The sequence below is a fragment of the Tachyglossus aculeatus genome, chromosome 12 (assembly GCF_015852505.1).
Source record: "Tachyglossus aculeatus isolate mTacAcu1 chromosome 12, mTacAcu1.pri, whole genome shotgun sequence".
Taxonomy (NCBI): domain Eukaryota; kingdom Metazoa; phylum Chordata; class Mammalia; order Monotremata; family Tachyglossidae; genus Tachyglossus; species Tachyglossus aculeatus.
Window position 1 is genome coordinate 26,003,119 of NC_052077.1, and position 16,126 is coordinate 26,019,244.

A 16,126-nucleotide genomic window follows, 5' to 3' on the forward strand; every position below is an offset into this window, starting at 1 on the left:
AATGAATGACTCAGCGCCTAATACAGTGCTCCGCCCGCAGTGAGTGCTCAGTAATACAGTGCTCCACTCACACTAAGCCCCCAATAAATACGATTGAATGAATGAATGACTCAGCGCCTAGTACAGTGCTCCGCCCGCAGAGAACGCTCAGTAGTACAGCGCTCCACACGCACTAAGCGCTCAATAAATACGATTAATGAATGAATGACTCAGCGCCTACTACAGTGCTGCGCCCGCAGTGAGCGCTCAGTAGCGTAATGCTCCACACACGGTAAACGCTCAATAAACAAGATTGAATGAATGAATGACTCGGATTGAGCGAGCGCGCCCACGGTTCCGCGGGCCGGCGCGCGGCTCGCGCACGTTCCGCGGTCGGCCGCTCGGTAGGGCGCAGGCTCGGCCGCTCGGAGCAGGCGCGGTAGCCGCCGCCGCCAGCGCCGCCGCCAGCGCCGCCGCCGAGCCCGGCCAGGCCCGTCCTAACGTCCGTCCGCCTCCTTCCGCGGTGCCCCGGGGTAAGTCGCGGGGCCCGATGGAGGGAGGGAGGGAGGGAGGGGCGCAGCAGGCAGAGGGTCGAGGAAGCCCCCCCCCCCCCCCCCCCGCCTCCAACGGGGACGAACGAAGCCAAGCAGGGCGGCATCCCCTGTCCAACTTGCCGCTGCTACTGTTAGGCCCGTTTTTTCCCCCGTGGGAGACGCCTAGGAAGGTGCTTAACCCCCCAGCCCTGCACAAAGTAGGCGTTCAATAAATACGATTGAATGAATCAATCAATCAATCAATCAATCAATCGTATTTATTGAGCGCTTACTATGTGCAGAGCACTGTACTGAGCGCTTGGGAAGTACAAATTGGCATCACAGAGAGACAGTCCCTACCCGACAGTGGGCTCACAGCCTAAAAGGGGGAGACAGAGAACAGAAGCAAACATACCAAGAAAATAAAATAAGTAGGATAGAAATGTACAAGTAAAATAAATAAATAAATAGAGTAATAAATATGTGAATTATTACTATGTGAATATGTGAATTATTATTGAAATATGTGAATTATTAAAATAAAATGAATTATTATTAATGGTGATATCTTCCTCCCTTCAAGGCCCTACCGAGAGCTCACCTCCTCCAGGAGGCCTTCCTTCCTCTCCCCCTCGTCCCCCCCATCTTACCTCCTTCCCTTCCCCACAGCACCTGTATATATGTATATCAATCAATCATATTGAGCGCTTACTATGTGCAGAGCACTGTACTAAGCACTTGGGAAGTACAAATTGGCAACACATAGAGACAGTCCCTACCCAACATTATATATGTTTGTACATATTTATTACTCTATTTTACTTGTACCTATCTATTCTATTTTATTTTGTTAGTGTGTTTGGTTTTGTTCTCTGTCTCCCCCTTTTAGACTGTGAGCCCACTGTTGGGTAGGGACTGGCTCTATATGTTGCCAGTTTGTACTTCCCAAGCGCTTAATACAGTGCTCTGCACACAGTAAGCGCTCAATAAATACGATTGATGATGATGATATCTGTATATATGTTCTGTATATGTTTGTACATATTTATTACTCTATTTGTACTGTATATATGTTTGTGCATATTTATTACTCTTACTTGTACTGTATATATGTTTGTACATATTTAGTACTCTATTTTACTTGTACATATCTATTCTATTGATTTTATTTTGTTACTATGTTTGGTTTTGTTCCCTGTCTCCCCCTTCTAGACTGTGAGCCCACTGTTGGGTAGGGACTGTCTCTCTATGTTGCCAACTTGGACTTCCCCAGCGCTTAGTACAGTGCTCTGCACACAGTAAGCGCTCAGTAAATCAATCAATTGTTTTTATTGAGCGCTTACTGTAATAAATATGATTGATTGATTGATTAAGCGCTTACTGTGTGCAAAGCACTTATTTATTTATCCTGTACATATCTATTCTATTTATTTCATTTTGTTAATATGTTTGGTTTTGTTCTGTGTCTCCCCCTTCTAGACTGTGAGCCCACTGCTGGGTAGGGACTGTCTCTATATGTTGCCAACTTGTACTTCCAAGTGCTTAGTACAGTGCTCTGCACACAGTAAGCGCTCAATAAATATGATTGATTGATTGATTCTAAGCGCTGGGGGGGGCGCTACAACGTGATCAGGTCCCACTTGGGGCTCACAGTCTTAATCCCCATTTTACAGATGAGGTCACTGAGGTACAGAGAAGTTAAGTGGCTTGCCCAAGGTCACACAGCTGACAAGTGGCGGAGCCGGGATTGTGTGCAGAGCACTGGACGAGGCGCATGGGAAGTACAAGTCGCCAACGGAAGCAGCGTGGCTCAATGGAAAGAGCCCGGGCTTTGGAGTCAGAGATCATGGGTTCAAATCCTGGCTCCACCAACTCAGCTGTGTGACTTAGGGCAAGTCACTTAACTTCTCTGTGCCTCAGTTACCTCATCTGTAAAATGGGGATTAAGGCTGTGAGCCCCCCGTGGGACAACCTGTCTCCCCAGCGCTTAGAACAGTGCTTTGCACATAGTAAGCGATTAATAAACGCCTTTATTATTATTATTATTATTATAGAGTTGGTCCCTACCTAACAACGGGCTCACAGTCTGGAAGGGGGAGACAGCAAAAGGAAACGTGGAGGCAGGTGTCAAAATCGTCAGAATAAATAGAATTAAAGCTATAGGCACATCTTGAACAACATAAATAGAGTAGTAAATATGTACGAGTAAAATAGAGTAGTAAATCTGTACAAGGATATATATAGGTGCTGTGGGGAGGGGAAGGCCGTAGGGTGGGGAGGAGGAGAGGAAAAAGGGGGCTCAGTCTGGGAAGGCCTCCTGGAGGAGGTGAGCTCTCAGTAGGTCTTTGAAGGGAGGAAGAGCTTGGTGGATGTGTGGAGGGAGGGCATTCCAGGCCAGGGGAAGGATGTGGGCCGGGGGTCGATGGCGGGACAGGTGAGACTGAGGCACGGTGAGGAGATTAGCAGCAGAAGAGTGGAGGGTGCAGGCAGGGCTGGAGAAGGAGAGAAGGGAGGTGAGGGAGGAGGGGGCGAGGGGATGGACAGCCTTGAAGCCCAGGGTGAGGAGTTTTTGCCTGATTCGTAGCAGTGCGATTGAATGAATGAATGCTTGGGAAGCTGCTGCTGGAATGCAGGGAGGGAATTCCGTAGTGTTCCCGTCTGAAAGATTTCCCTGCCACTGAAGCAGCGTGGCTCAGTGGAAAGAGCCCGGGCTTGGGAGGCAGAGGTCATGGGTTCTAATGTCGGCTCCACCACTTGTCTCCCCCTTTTAGACTGTGAGCCCGGTGTTGGGTAGGGACTGTCTCTATATGTTGCCAATTTGTACTTCCCAAGCGCTTAGTACAGTGCTCTGCACATAGTAAGCGCTCAATAAATATGATTGATTGTCAACCAGGTGACTTTGGACAAGTCACTTAGCTTCCCTGGGCCTCAGTGAGTTCATCTGTAGAATGTTGTTATGTTGCCAACTTGTACTTCCCAAGCACTTAATACAGTGCTGTGCACACAGTAAGCGCTCAATAAATACGATTGATTGATTGATTGATTAGAATGGGGATGAAGACTGTGAGCCCAATGTGGGACAACCTGATTACCTTGTATCCCCCAGCGCCTAGAACAGTGCTTGGCACATAATAATAATAATAGTGATGGCATTTATTAAGTGCTTACTAGGTGCCAAGTACTGTTCTAAACGCTGTGGAGGTTACAAGGTGATCAGGTTGTCCCACGGGGGGCTCACACTCTTAATTCCCATTTTTACAGATGAGGCCCAGGGAAGTTAAATGACTTGCCCAAAGTCACACAGCTGACAATTGGTGGAGCTGGGATTTGAACCCATGACCTCTGACTCTAAAGCCCGGGCTCTTTCCACTGAGCCACACTGCTTCTCTAACGCTTAACAAATGCTATCGTTATTGTTATTATTGGTTGGTGTCGGCAGAAGACATGCTCTTCCCCTACTTTTCAAGGGAGCCCAGGAAAAGCCTCTGGCCTGGGTCCTGGAGTGTAGATGAGGAGCAACCACTATTAAAAAGCCAAAAAAACAAACCCCAAATCTTGCTCTTCAAAGGGTCCGGGAAAATGCATTTTTCTTAAGGGAGAGATAATAGTAATGATGGTATTAGTTAAGCACTTACTGTGTGCTAAGCACTGTTTTAAGCGCTGGGGTAAATACAGGGTAATCAGGTTGTCCCGCGTGGGGCTCACAGTCTAAATCCCCATTTTACAGATGAGGGAACTGAGTCACAGAGGAGTTAACTGACTTGCCCAAAGTCATACAGCTGACAAGTGGCGGAGCTGGGATTAGAACTCACGATCTCTGACTCCCAAGCCTGGGCTCTTGCCACCAAGCCATGCTGCTTCCAGCGGATTTTTCCAGATGGAAAATGCACTTGAAGATTCGGGAATGAAGCAGATGTGGGTGGAAAAGACAGGGAAGCACACTAAATATTCCAAAGGAGAGTTCATTTTTAAGGTTTTTTAGGGCACTAGAAGCAGATTTCATTATTTTTCGAGTTGAGGATGATTCATGTCTTCAATAAGTGGTTTTTAATGAGTATTTACTGTTGGGAGAATATAGTACAGTAGAGTTGGTAGACACGATGGTTACCCACAAGGAATTTTATAATCTATAGGGGGAGACAGACATTGAAATAAAGTAATAGGAGAAATAGCTGGATATCAAGATATGTATATTGGTGCTGTGGGCTAAGGGTGGGGTGGATATCAAGAGTTTAAAGGGGACAGATCCAAGTGCACAGACAACATAAAAGGAAGAGCGATTAGAGGAAATAAGAGGTTAGTCGGGAGACTAAGCTCGTTGTGGGCAGGGAATGTGTCCATTTATTGTATTGTACTCTTCCAAGCACAGAGTACAGTGCTCTGCGCACAGTAAGTTCTCAGTAAACACGAATGAATGATGAATTAAGGCCTTTCAGAGTAGATGTGATGTTAACAGGGATTTGAAGGTGGGCTGAGTGGTGGTCTTTCATATACGAAGTGGGGAGGGAGTTCCAGGCCAGACGAAGGATGTGGGCAAGAAATCGGTGGCAAGATAGATGAGATCTGGGTACAGTGAGTAGGTTTGCATTACTAGGAAAAGTGTTCCCATAAGAGACTTGACAGGGAAGAATGTGTGAGGAAGTGGGACCACCTTTATTAGTTCATTGGTCTAGTTAATATAACCCTATGGTTCTCAGAATAATCCTTATGGTAATATCAGTTGATGGTATTTTTGAGCACTCACTGTGTGAAGAACACTGTACTAAGCGCTTGGAAGAGTACATTTATTTATTGCTGTTTGGCTTTGGTGCACCTCTGAAATAGTGTGCAAGGCTTATTATCACTGCTTGGACAATATCCAGCTCTTTTTCCAGCTATCTGATCTTTCATATACTTTGTACCATTAATGGTGACACGGAATGGAATTAGTCTAATCCCTATAGTTGTTCTCTTTGCTTTAGTTTTACTTTATTGGTGAATATTTTAGGAATGTGTATTCACAAAGAGTTTATAGGCCTTTGGGGTATGGTTTTCAGTGAGACATTGATATAAATTCAGCCAAAATACGGTATGCAAGTCTGTTTACTGATCATTATATCTTTTCTCATCATTTTACAATCAAAAGTAGTATTTAGGCTTGGGAACATAATCAAACATATGGTTGTTGAACTCAATTATTATCTCAAGAGTTCCAACAAAGAGAATATAGAAACTTCAGTGTGCAAACCCAGATGCTCGCTTATCCAACCCTAGGTCTTTAAATGTAAACATTTTTATTTTATTTCTTGTAGGATAAAAGTTGTTCTCCTGAGAATATACTCTCCAAGATGAAGTTCTTGTTGGCAGTTCTCTTTTTTATTTCATTCTCCTTATGGGTTGAAGAAGGCTTTTCCAAAGAGAAATCATCCAAGAAAGGGAAGGGGAAAAAGAAGCAGTATCTGTGCCCATCGTATGTTCTTTACGTCTTCTACTTTTATGTGAAGAAATGATCTATGATTTGTCCATTTTTATCTGCATAGGTTGCGTGTGCTTGGCACACAAATTAAAGCTTTCAATAGGAAAGCTCAGCTGTGTGTCCCAGAGTTGGGAACCCGAAGTGGGTGTTTAAAGGACTAAAGGCTTGAGAGGAGCTGGGTGAAAGGCTAAAGTTCTAGATATTAAAGTTTATTGCAGTCACCAGCTTGGTATAATTTTATTCCTTTTTATTTGTTTTAAAGGAAGGTTTCCTCACCTCCCTTAATATGATTTGAATGTCTGACATGGTTGGGTGACTGTGAGCCCGTTGTGGACAGGGATTGTCTCTACTTGTTGCTGAATTGTACTTTCCAAGTGCTTAGTACAGTGTTCTGCACACTGTTAGCGCTCAATAAACATGATTGAATGAATGAACCCCACCCACTTTCATTGAACTGGACAGATAAATTGGGCGCTTGCCCAGACAAAGTATTCAGCCCATTTCAAGGCAGATATCACTTGATTAGATGAAATGACAGTATTGATATTTGCAATTTATCATTTTAAGGCTTCCCAGTTTAGTTGAGCAGTTATTAAGATTAATGGTTCGAGAACTAATTACTCATGAAGAGATGCACTATTTCTCCAACAGTATGTTTTTAAGTCTATGTCTGTGTTAAATATTAAGGAAGAACATCTTTAAAGTGCCAAGTGTTGATGCTGTATTATCTCTGGGTGGAGAACTACTTTTTATTTCTATCTAGCAACTGTTACCAACGGTTCCTGTTAATGGTAAATAGTCTTGGATAATAGCCTCTTGAAAGTGACTTATTGTGGAAATTTACTTGTATATAAATGAAATAAAGATCTCTTAGTATGCAATAAGATGTGTTTAGGAAATGTAAACTATGTTGTAAAACTTGAAGTAAGATTAAGTTGGCTATTAAAAGTCTTATTGCAAAGACCATACTGTTAAAGAAGACACATTTCAGTTGCCAGTTTCTTTACTTCTTTAGGTTGCTTCTGCTTCGAAGATCATCTTCTCTAAGAGATTTTGCTCTGTGTGCTTAAAGTACTATCTTTGGTATATCATATCTGTTTGCGTTGTACATTTTTGGAGGCCACAAGTGGTAGAACGGAGTTGCAAGTCAGTTGTATTTTTTTGTGCTTACTGTATGCAGAACACTGAACAGACCACTTGGGAGAGTTCAGTACATCAGAGTTAGTAGAAAAGGTCCATGCCCACAGTGAGCTTACAGTCTCAAGTGAGAGATGGACACTGGTATGCATAAATAAATCGCATATGGTCATAAGTGCTGTGGGACTGAGGGTGGGATGAATAGGCTGAAAAGGTTTAGATCCAAGTGCATAGGTGATATAATAATAATAATAATAATGGCATTTATTAAGCACTTACTATGTGCAAAACACTGTTCTAAGTGCTGAGGAGGTTATAAGGTGATCAGGTTGTCCCACGGGGGACTCACTGTCTTCATCCCCATTTTACAGATGAGGTAACTGAGGCCCAGAGAAGTTAAGTGACTTGCCCAAAGTCACACAGCTGACAATTGGCGGAGCTGGGATTCAAACCCATGACCTCTGACTCCAAAGCCCGGGCTCTTTCCACTGAGCCACGCTGCTTCCCCATTAGAAGGGAGATAGAGTAGGGGAAAATTGGGGAAGAGAGGAAGATATGTGATTTTAATAAGGTTTTGAAGATGGGCAGAGGGGTGATCTGTCATATGGAAGTGGAGGGAGTTTCATGCCAGAGGGCGGTTTTGGGCAAGGGGTCAACAGAGAGATAATATTTATTTATTTATTTTACTTGTACATATCTATTCTATTTTATTTTGTAGTATGTTTGGTTTTGTCTCCCCCTTTTAGACTGTGAGCCCACTGTTGGGTAGGGACTGTCTCTATATGTTGCCAATTTGTACTTCCCAAGTGCTTAGTACAGTGCTCTGCACACAATAAGCACTCAATAAATACGATTGATGATGATGATGATAATATGGAGGTACAGTGAGTGGGTTTGGCATTGGAGAGGCAAAGTGTGTAGGCTGGCTTGTAGTAGGAAATCATCCAGGTAAGGTAGGAGGGGGCAAGCTGATGGAGTGGTTTAAAGCCGGTCACATGATGATGATGGCATTTGTTAAGCGCTTACTATGTGCAGAGCACTGTTCTAAGTGCTGGGGGGGGCCTACAAGGTGATCAAGTTGTCCCACGTGGGGCTCACAGTCTTCATCCCCATTTTACAGATGAGGGAACTGAGGCTCAGAGAAATTAAGTGACTTGCCCAAGGTCACACAGCAGACACGTGGCGGAGCCGGGATTCGAACCCATGACCTCTGACTCCAAAGCCCGGGCTCTTTCCAATGAGCCACGCTGCTTCTCTAAGAAGCATGGAGTTTCTATTTGATGCGTACATAGATGGGCACCCACTGGAAGTTTTGGAGGAGTGGGGAGATGTGGCTGAGAAGCGGCATGGTTCAGTGGAAAGAGCCCGGGCTTTGGAGTCAGAGGTCATGGGTTCAAATCCCAGCTCCACCAATTGTCAGCTGTGTGACTTTGGGCAAGTCACTTAACTTCCCTGGGCCTCAGTTACCTCATCTGTATAATGGGGATCAAGACTGTGAGTCCCCAGTGGGACAACCTGATCACTTTCTAACCTCCCCGGTGCTTAGTAAGCACTTAACAAATGCCATCATTATTATTATGTGGGTTGAAATTTTTTTATAAAAATGATCTGAACAGCAGAGTGAAGGATGAACTGGAGTGGGGAAGACAGAAAGCAGAGAGGCCAGAAAGGAGACATGATATACTATTATTTTGTGGGCAGAGAATGTGTCTACCAATTCTGTTATATTGTACTCTCTCAAGCGCTTAGTGTCTTGCTCTGCACACACTAGGCACTCAATAAATATGATTGAGTGATTGATTATTTTGAAATAATACACTGAACTTTAAAGAATATCCAAATTGTACGTCTTTCGCTACTCAGGTTAATCAACTCAAAGGGGTGCAGTAAGTACTTTTTCTACTGCTAAAATCTGATGGTTCAGAATATCTGATCAAATATATAGCAAGAATAGGATAATAATAATGATGGCATTTATTAAGCGCTTACTATGTGCAAAGCACTGTTCTAAGTGCTGGATAGAATACAATGACCGCCTTTGGGAAAATGATCGGAAATCCTCAACCTGGAACTTCAATGAAATCAGGCTGGAATCTTATGCTGGAAAACTTTAGAGAAGAGTCCTTGTATACTTTTCCTGTCACTGGATGTACCGATACCATTTGAATACCTTTCCAAGCATTCAATTTACTCAGTAGCTCAAACAGGAATTTTCAATCATGTGGCTACATCAATAAAGTTACTAAACTCCAATCTATGAGCAATTCACTTATACCATTATTTTTTCTCTACATGTTCAGATTATATTACACCTCTGGTGTTTCATTTAGTCTTTTGAAATGATTCATTCTATTATATGTAGTTCTTAAGGAATCCAGATTAAGGATTCTTGCTTTTATGTTTGACCTTCTATTAAAGAATAGAAATAAAAATACTTTTGCCAATGATTTGATTATAGACTTGCCCCAGAAAACTGCTTTGCTCATTTTTTCATAGGTGGATTTGTTGCAATGAATATATGTTGACTATCTTGACTAACATGTGAAAAGATAGAGAAACCTGTGGATAACCTGTGGATTTGTTAGAGCTAATGAAATCCTTTTGGAAGTCTGATTAGTGGAACAGTAATTACAGTTGTCTATAGTGTTTCCTGAATAAAGGTGACCTGAGGGAGGAGGTGGGGAGGCTACTGCAATTAAACTGTCATACAAGCATAGACAAAAGTGATGAATGGCTTTGTAAAGTATTGCTGTGATTATCACCTTACGTGTTGAAAAGAGATTCAAAGGGAAGAATTCCAAAATGGCTAAGGTTACCTGAAATTCTAAGCTATTAAATGATGATGACCCTTGTGAAAACCTCATTTATATTTGTGTGTTGGGTGAAATATACATTAGATCTTGACATTTTACCATCCGCTATTATGTTTGGCTATTAAAGAAAAAAAACAGTCCATTGTTCTTCCATTGCAACCAGTGGAGGGATGACAAGCTCAATGTTCAATTTTAGGTATTCTTTGCTTCTAATGGATGAGAAAAGGATATAGTCAACCTTTGAAATCAAATGTCTTGTGTTCTTTAGCTTTCTCCAAGGTAAGTTTCAGATGGCCCGTGAGAATAATGACCTTTCTCTTCTTTCATCAGGAATTCCATTTCTGTACTTTTTTCTAGTGAAATTTTCTTTTCGTATGATAGCCACCTCACTTGTTCTTTTGTGCTCATTGAAAGGTAACCTTATTCCTTGAAAAAGATCAAAAAGATGTCCCAAATTTTAAGAACAATGGGAAATGTCAAGAAAAATAGCTTCAACTCTGACAAATGATATTAGCAACCACCAAATCCATGAAGATTGGATCCCCGCACATATTTCATGTCTCTCCATACTTTTTTTTTTAAGCTTTAGGATTGGACCCATAAATTATTCAAGGTTGAAGTCACCTGAAAGACCTCACACAGTGTGGCATCAACACCAAAATCCTAGTTACTTGAAATACTCTTTCAGTGTCATTAACTTTGTAGTATCTTTGAAAAAATAATTGGCAGTCTACCTTATTTCTGTTTAGTTGTCTGTTGTCGTGAGATCTGTCTTGTAACCATTGGGTTCCAAATGCTTTCAGTTAGTAGAATGCTAAAATCATTTTCCTTTAGGGAATTCTTAGGTGTTTCCTTTGACCTGGTTTGGGGATATTCTAAAACAAAGTTCAGAAATATTGCCTAACAAGTGCTATGATTTTTAAGAAAAACGGCAAAACATATTTTATATTTTGAAGCATACTCAGCATTCCTTGTGTAGTTTTCTTGAGCAAAAAATAGAAAAATCAGCTTTTTATATATCGTATTCAAAATGTCTTTTTAGTTACATCATGATTAATTCCAAACACTACTGCTGTTACAAGTATTACTCTGTAATGTTTATTACTCTGAACATTGAAGGCTGGCAATCTGATATTAAGAAATACTACTTGTTTATAGGCTTGCTCAAGACATGCCCCAGTTGTCTAATGAATGAGGGTTTATGTTTATATTAAGTGAATTTAAAGATATTAATGAATAGATCTCCAATTGGTGCGACGGCAGTAAGGAATATTGCATTGAATTACAGCCTGTTTCCCAAGTCTCCAAATTCAATACTTTCCTTTCCCAAAATACTATCCCCAAAATGTAAAATATAAGTGCATTCCTGAGCACTTCCTGCTCTGTTCTTACAAACTCTCTCACTTGTTATCTAAGGGTTCCTCTTCTCTTGGGCCAGTCAAAATTCCTCTCTCTCACTCAGGTTTGCCTGGGGACATATCTAGAACTTCTTAAAGACGGAAGACAAAAGACTTTACAAGACCCTAAACTTATGTTTGAAGTTTGCTTATGACCATAACCTACTTCTTCTTTTTGACTTGAATTTTGTTCTGGTCTTCTCTTTCAAGACATCAAGATTACCATATTCTCTTTGACAGAAGCAATATTGTTTTCAATGTGGCTCCTTAGTGGATAGAGCGTGGCCTGGAAATCAGGAGATTCTGGGTTCTAATCCCGGCCCTGCAACTTGTCTGCTGTGTGACCTTGGACAAGTCACTTAATTTCTCTGTGCCTTGGTTACCTCATCTGTAAAAGTCAATTGATCAATGGTATTTAGTGCAACGTAAGTGCAGAGCACTGTCTGTATTAAAGTGCTTGGGAGAGTACAATACACAGAATTAGCAGAAACATTCCCTACCCGTAATACTACAGTCTAGAGGGGAAAACAGATACTAATATGAATAAATAATTTATAATGCATAATTCAAATATATGTACATACCTCCTGTGGAGTTGGGGTGAATATCAAGTGTCCAAACGTCACAGTTCCAAGTGCATAGGCGACACGGAAGAGAGTGTGAGCTGGGGATGAGGTGCTCAAATGAGGAAGGCCTTTTGTAGGAGACGGGACCTTAATGCTTTGAAGGTGGAGAGAGTGGCATTCTGGCATAATCGGAGCAGGACGGAGTTCCAGGCTAGGAGGAGGACGTGGGAAAGGGGTCGGCTACGAGATAGACAAAATCAGGGCACAAATTGCGCGGGCTGGGCTGTAGCAGGAGATCGGTGGGGTAGGATGGGGTGAACTGATTGAGTGTTTTAAAGCCAATGGTAAGATGTTTCTGTTTGATGTGGATATGGATGGGCAGCCATTAGAGGCTCTTGAGGAGTAGGGAAATGTGGACTGAATGTTGTTGTTGCTAAATGATCTGTGCAGCAGAGTGAAGTATGGTCTGGAGTGGGAGGTGAGACAGGAGGCTGGGAGGTCAGCAAAGTGTCAGATGCAGTAGTCAAGATGGGAAAGGATAAGTGCTTGGAGAAGCATGGTAACAGTTTGGATGGACAGGAAAGGGCAGATTTTAGCCATGTCGTGAAGGTAGAACCTATGGGACAGATTTGAATATGCGAGTCGAATGAGGACAACACCAAGGTTATGGGTTTATGAGATAGGGGTGATAGTGGTGCTTTCCACAGTGACGAGGATTCATACTGTGAGCCCCATGTGGGACATGGACATTGTCCAACCCGAGTAGCTTGTATGTACCCCAGGGCTTAGTAAGAGTACCTCGCACAGTAAGCACTTAAAAAAAGGTGTATTTTGTGCATTGTTTTTCCACATTTTAGTATTCCTTACAATGTTTGCTTCTGGGTTGTATAATCAAATTCAGTTAGCAACCCAGCTAATGTATTTTTTGTGGGACCTGACCCCAGGCACGACTCAGGAGCATCATCCGATGTAGCTTTCATATGAAGAATTCCCTTTCTTAGAAGCATAGTCTCGCACTTAGGGCAGTAGTCCGTTCGGCCTTGAAATGATTTTAAAGATGTAAGTGGTATTTACATTTTCAAAAGTTATTTGTTCTGTCAGTGGCTGTCTGATCACAATTATTCTGATTATCTGTAGAGGTGCTATAAGAACAAAGTGTTCTTTCTGCAGAGTGGTAGTAGTAGGAATATTTATTACGTGCTTATAGTTTGCAGAATATCGTATTAAACTCTGGTAAAGAATGCGCTGGTGGGAATTTGATCCAGTCCCTGGCCCTCAGGAAGTTCACAGACAGGCATTCACTGCCTTTGCGACAGTCTTTTAAGAACAAAAAAAAACCCTTTATTTGAATTAACACTTAAGTATCTTCTTGCATATATGGAGGTTGGTGTGTTCAGATATATGGGTTGAAATAAAATGGCTGTTTTGAAGTTATTTGTATGATTAGATTTGTTCATTTCCTAGAACAATACGGTCTTGGAAGCCTTATCATGAAGAGCAGAGCTGTTGAGTTGTATTCTTAGAAGAGAAAATACAGTTTGTCATGGTCATTAAACTCCTCAGTGCCTCAGTTACCTCATCTGTAAAATGGGGATTAAGACTATGAGTCCCATAGGGGACATGGACTGTGTCAGTCAATCAGTGGTATTTATTGAGCACCTATTGTGTGCGGAGCACTGTACTAAGCATTTGGGAGAGTACAGTACAACAGAATTAGCAGGCACTCTCCCTATCAATAATGAGATGGCAGTCTAGAAGGGAAGACGGACATTAATATGAATAATTTAGAAAATATAATTTAAATATATATACATAAGTACTGTGGGGTTGAGGGTGGGGTGAATATCAAATGTATCAAGTTTGTCCAACTTAATTAGCTTGTATCTACTGCAGAACTAATGCCTAGACCGTAACCTCGTTGTGGTCAGGGAATGTCTGCTAATTCTGTTGTATTCTCCCAAGAGCTTAGTTCAGTACTCTGCACTTAGCAGTCGGTAAGTATCGTTGATGATGATAGCACATAGTAAGCTCTTAACAAATACTATTTAAAAAATTGGGGTGTTTCCAATCTGATTATTTTGTACCTGCTTTATGAAAGTGTTTGGCACATAGGACGTGCTTAAAAAAGACTATAATTACATGTGACAGCATTGTTATATTAAGTGTTAATAATAAGTGTTATAAGTATTAATAATAATAATTATTATTATTAAGTGTCAGTTTTCTTACTGTCAGGAACATAACCCCTGTATTATGGTAGAACTGAATGTAAACTTCTGACTTGTTTATTCTTCTACATCTATAATTCATCTATCCATCTTTCCATACTCTTGATACTACTAGGTGAATTTTCATCCTTCATTTTGCTCCCACTCTTAGGAAATCTCTAATAATAATAATTTTGGTATTTGTTAAGCACTTACTATGTGCCAAGCACTGTTCTAAGCACTGGGGGAGATACAAGGTGATCAGGTTGTCCCACATGGGGCTCAAAGTCTTAATCCCCATTTTCCAGATGAGGTAACTGAGTCCCAGAGAAGTGAAGTGACTTGCCCAAAGTCACACAGCTGATAAGTGGCAGAGGTGGGATTAGAACCCACGACCTCTGACTTCCAAGCGCGTGCTCTTTCCACTGAGCCATGCTGCTTCTCTAAAAGCTTTGTCTATCTTATTAGATTGTGAGGGTAGGGACCATGTCTTGTCTTATGCTTTTTTCTCCTAAGCATGTAGCTCTGCACATGGTAATCAATCAATCATTGATATTTACTGAGGATTTATTTTGCACAGAGAACTGAACTAAGCACCCTACAACTGAGTTGATAGCCACACATCCACCCCCAAGGAGCTTACCTTCTGTAGAAACTGTTGAATAATTGATTTCCTTTCCAGATTCCTATTCTCTTATAATGGTTGGGGAGGTATAAAATGGCTCTTTGTTATGTCAGGGATATGACTGCTCCTCATTATTTTGATTCTTCTTCTGGATGATTGGCACTTTTTTACTCTTAACCTAAGAAATCGCTATGGCCAGTTTCAAAATGTTTAAACTGCACAAATTTGGGAATGTTAGTGAATTAAATATTTGGATTAGTCCAGTTGAATCTGAATATTTGTAAGAGCTAATGATTTTTAACATTTAATTACTATTTTCTTTTGCATTACATTATACTGTTTTTAATTGAACAAATATCCAGAGAGTCACATGGCTAGTTTAGCCCCACCAAACTGTCAACCTGCAAAAATCCTTGACATCTTAATTTTTGTTCCAATTTTTCAAAATATTTGCCATTGTATATGTGATTATTTAGTAAGGGATAAGGGTGTATTTCCATTCTAGCCAAGCACCACCAATATTCATTCATGAGTAGAAGAGTGTGATTTTTCAAGAGTTATAGTTCTATGTCATTTGCATGCAAGAGCCAACAGTAATTTATATAATGCAATAATCCAAGATAAACAGTGAGCAGAGGTTTCTCTACATGCTGATGTCTACAGTCTAGCCTTCAAGGCATTGGGCATGGCCAGGTGAAATCACCAAGATTTATTCAGTGAAAATGACTCAGAGATTAAAAAAAGATGCCTTGCAGCAGAATAAGTGCTGCACTAACAGATGGTACTTGCACCATCTCATGATTCAAATGAAAAAAGAGACCTTTAGCAATCTAAGCCTTGGTGTGCAAATCAAGGTAAAGAACGTGCTCAACATATGGTGGGATGCCAAAGAGGAAGTCCAGAGCTTTGCAAACTACCACGAAACTAAGAACATCTCCACATTGTTAAAGATGATGTATCACCCCGGCGGGCTAATGTGGAAATGGCTTCAGCCACTTTGCAGACAAAGAGGGAATCCTGAAGAGATGAGCAATACCACTCCTATACTTTCCTAAAAATACTTTATTCTATCCAAGAAGAACCTGTGCGAAAACTAGGAAACCTACCAGCATGCAGTGACAGTGGCATTTGTCACAATTATTGACGAAGTCACTGTGGTAGAGACATTAAAAGTAGCAACCCCTTCATACATACAATCCCATTCCTACTGAGAGCTACAAAAATGTGGAATGTCACCGCTTCTCTGTTTACAAAACTTTTCTCAGCATGCACCATGCTGAAAAGTTGCCAGAGTATCTTGTGACCTCACAATCTTCAAGGAGAAAGCTGAAGGATCAGACTGCAGTAACTGTGAAGTTACTGCAGATCACTTCAGAGTTACTACAGAATCATGAGAAGCAGGGTGGTCTAGTGG

General features: G+C 41.4%; 1 protein-coding gene across 2 annotated transcripts in view; it reads left to right on the forward strand.

Annotated features, from left to right (window-relative positions):
- The first annotated feature begins 464 nt into the window (after positions 1–464).
- GLRB (glycine receptor beta) overlaps positions 465–16,126 on the forward strand; it is a 70,619-nt gene continuing 54,957 nt past the window's right edge. Inside the window, exons 1-2 of one of the 2 annotated variants that reach the window (XM_038755231.1) lie at positions 465–512; positions 5,804–5,961. In XM_038755231.1, the coding sequence (XP_038611159.1) occupies positions 5,840–5,961 (122 nt within the window). In that variant the 5' untranslated portion in view covers positions 465–512; positions 5,804–5,839. Of the gene's footprint in view, positions 513–5,803; positions 5,962–16,126 lie in introns of those variants that run through there. The other variant, XM_038755232.1, reaches the window with a different exon arrangement.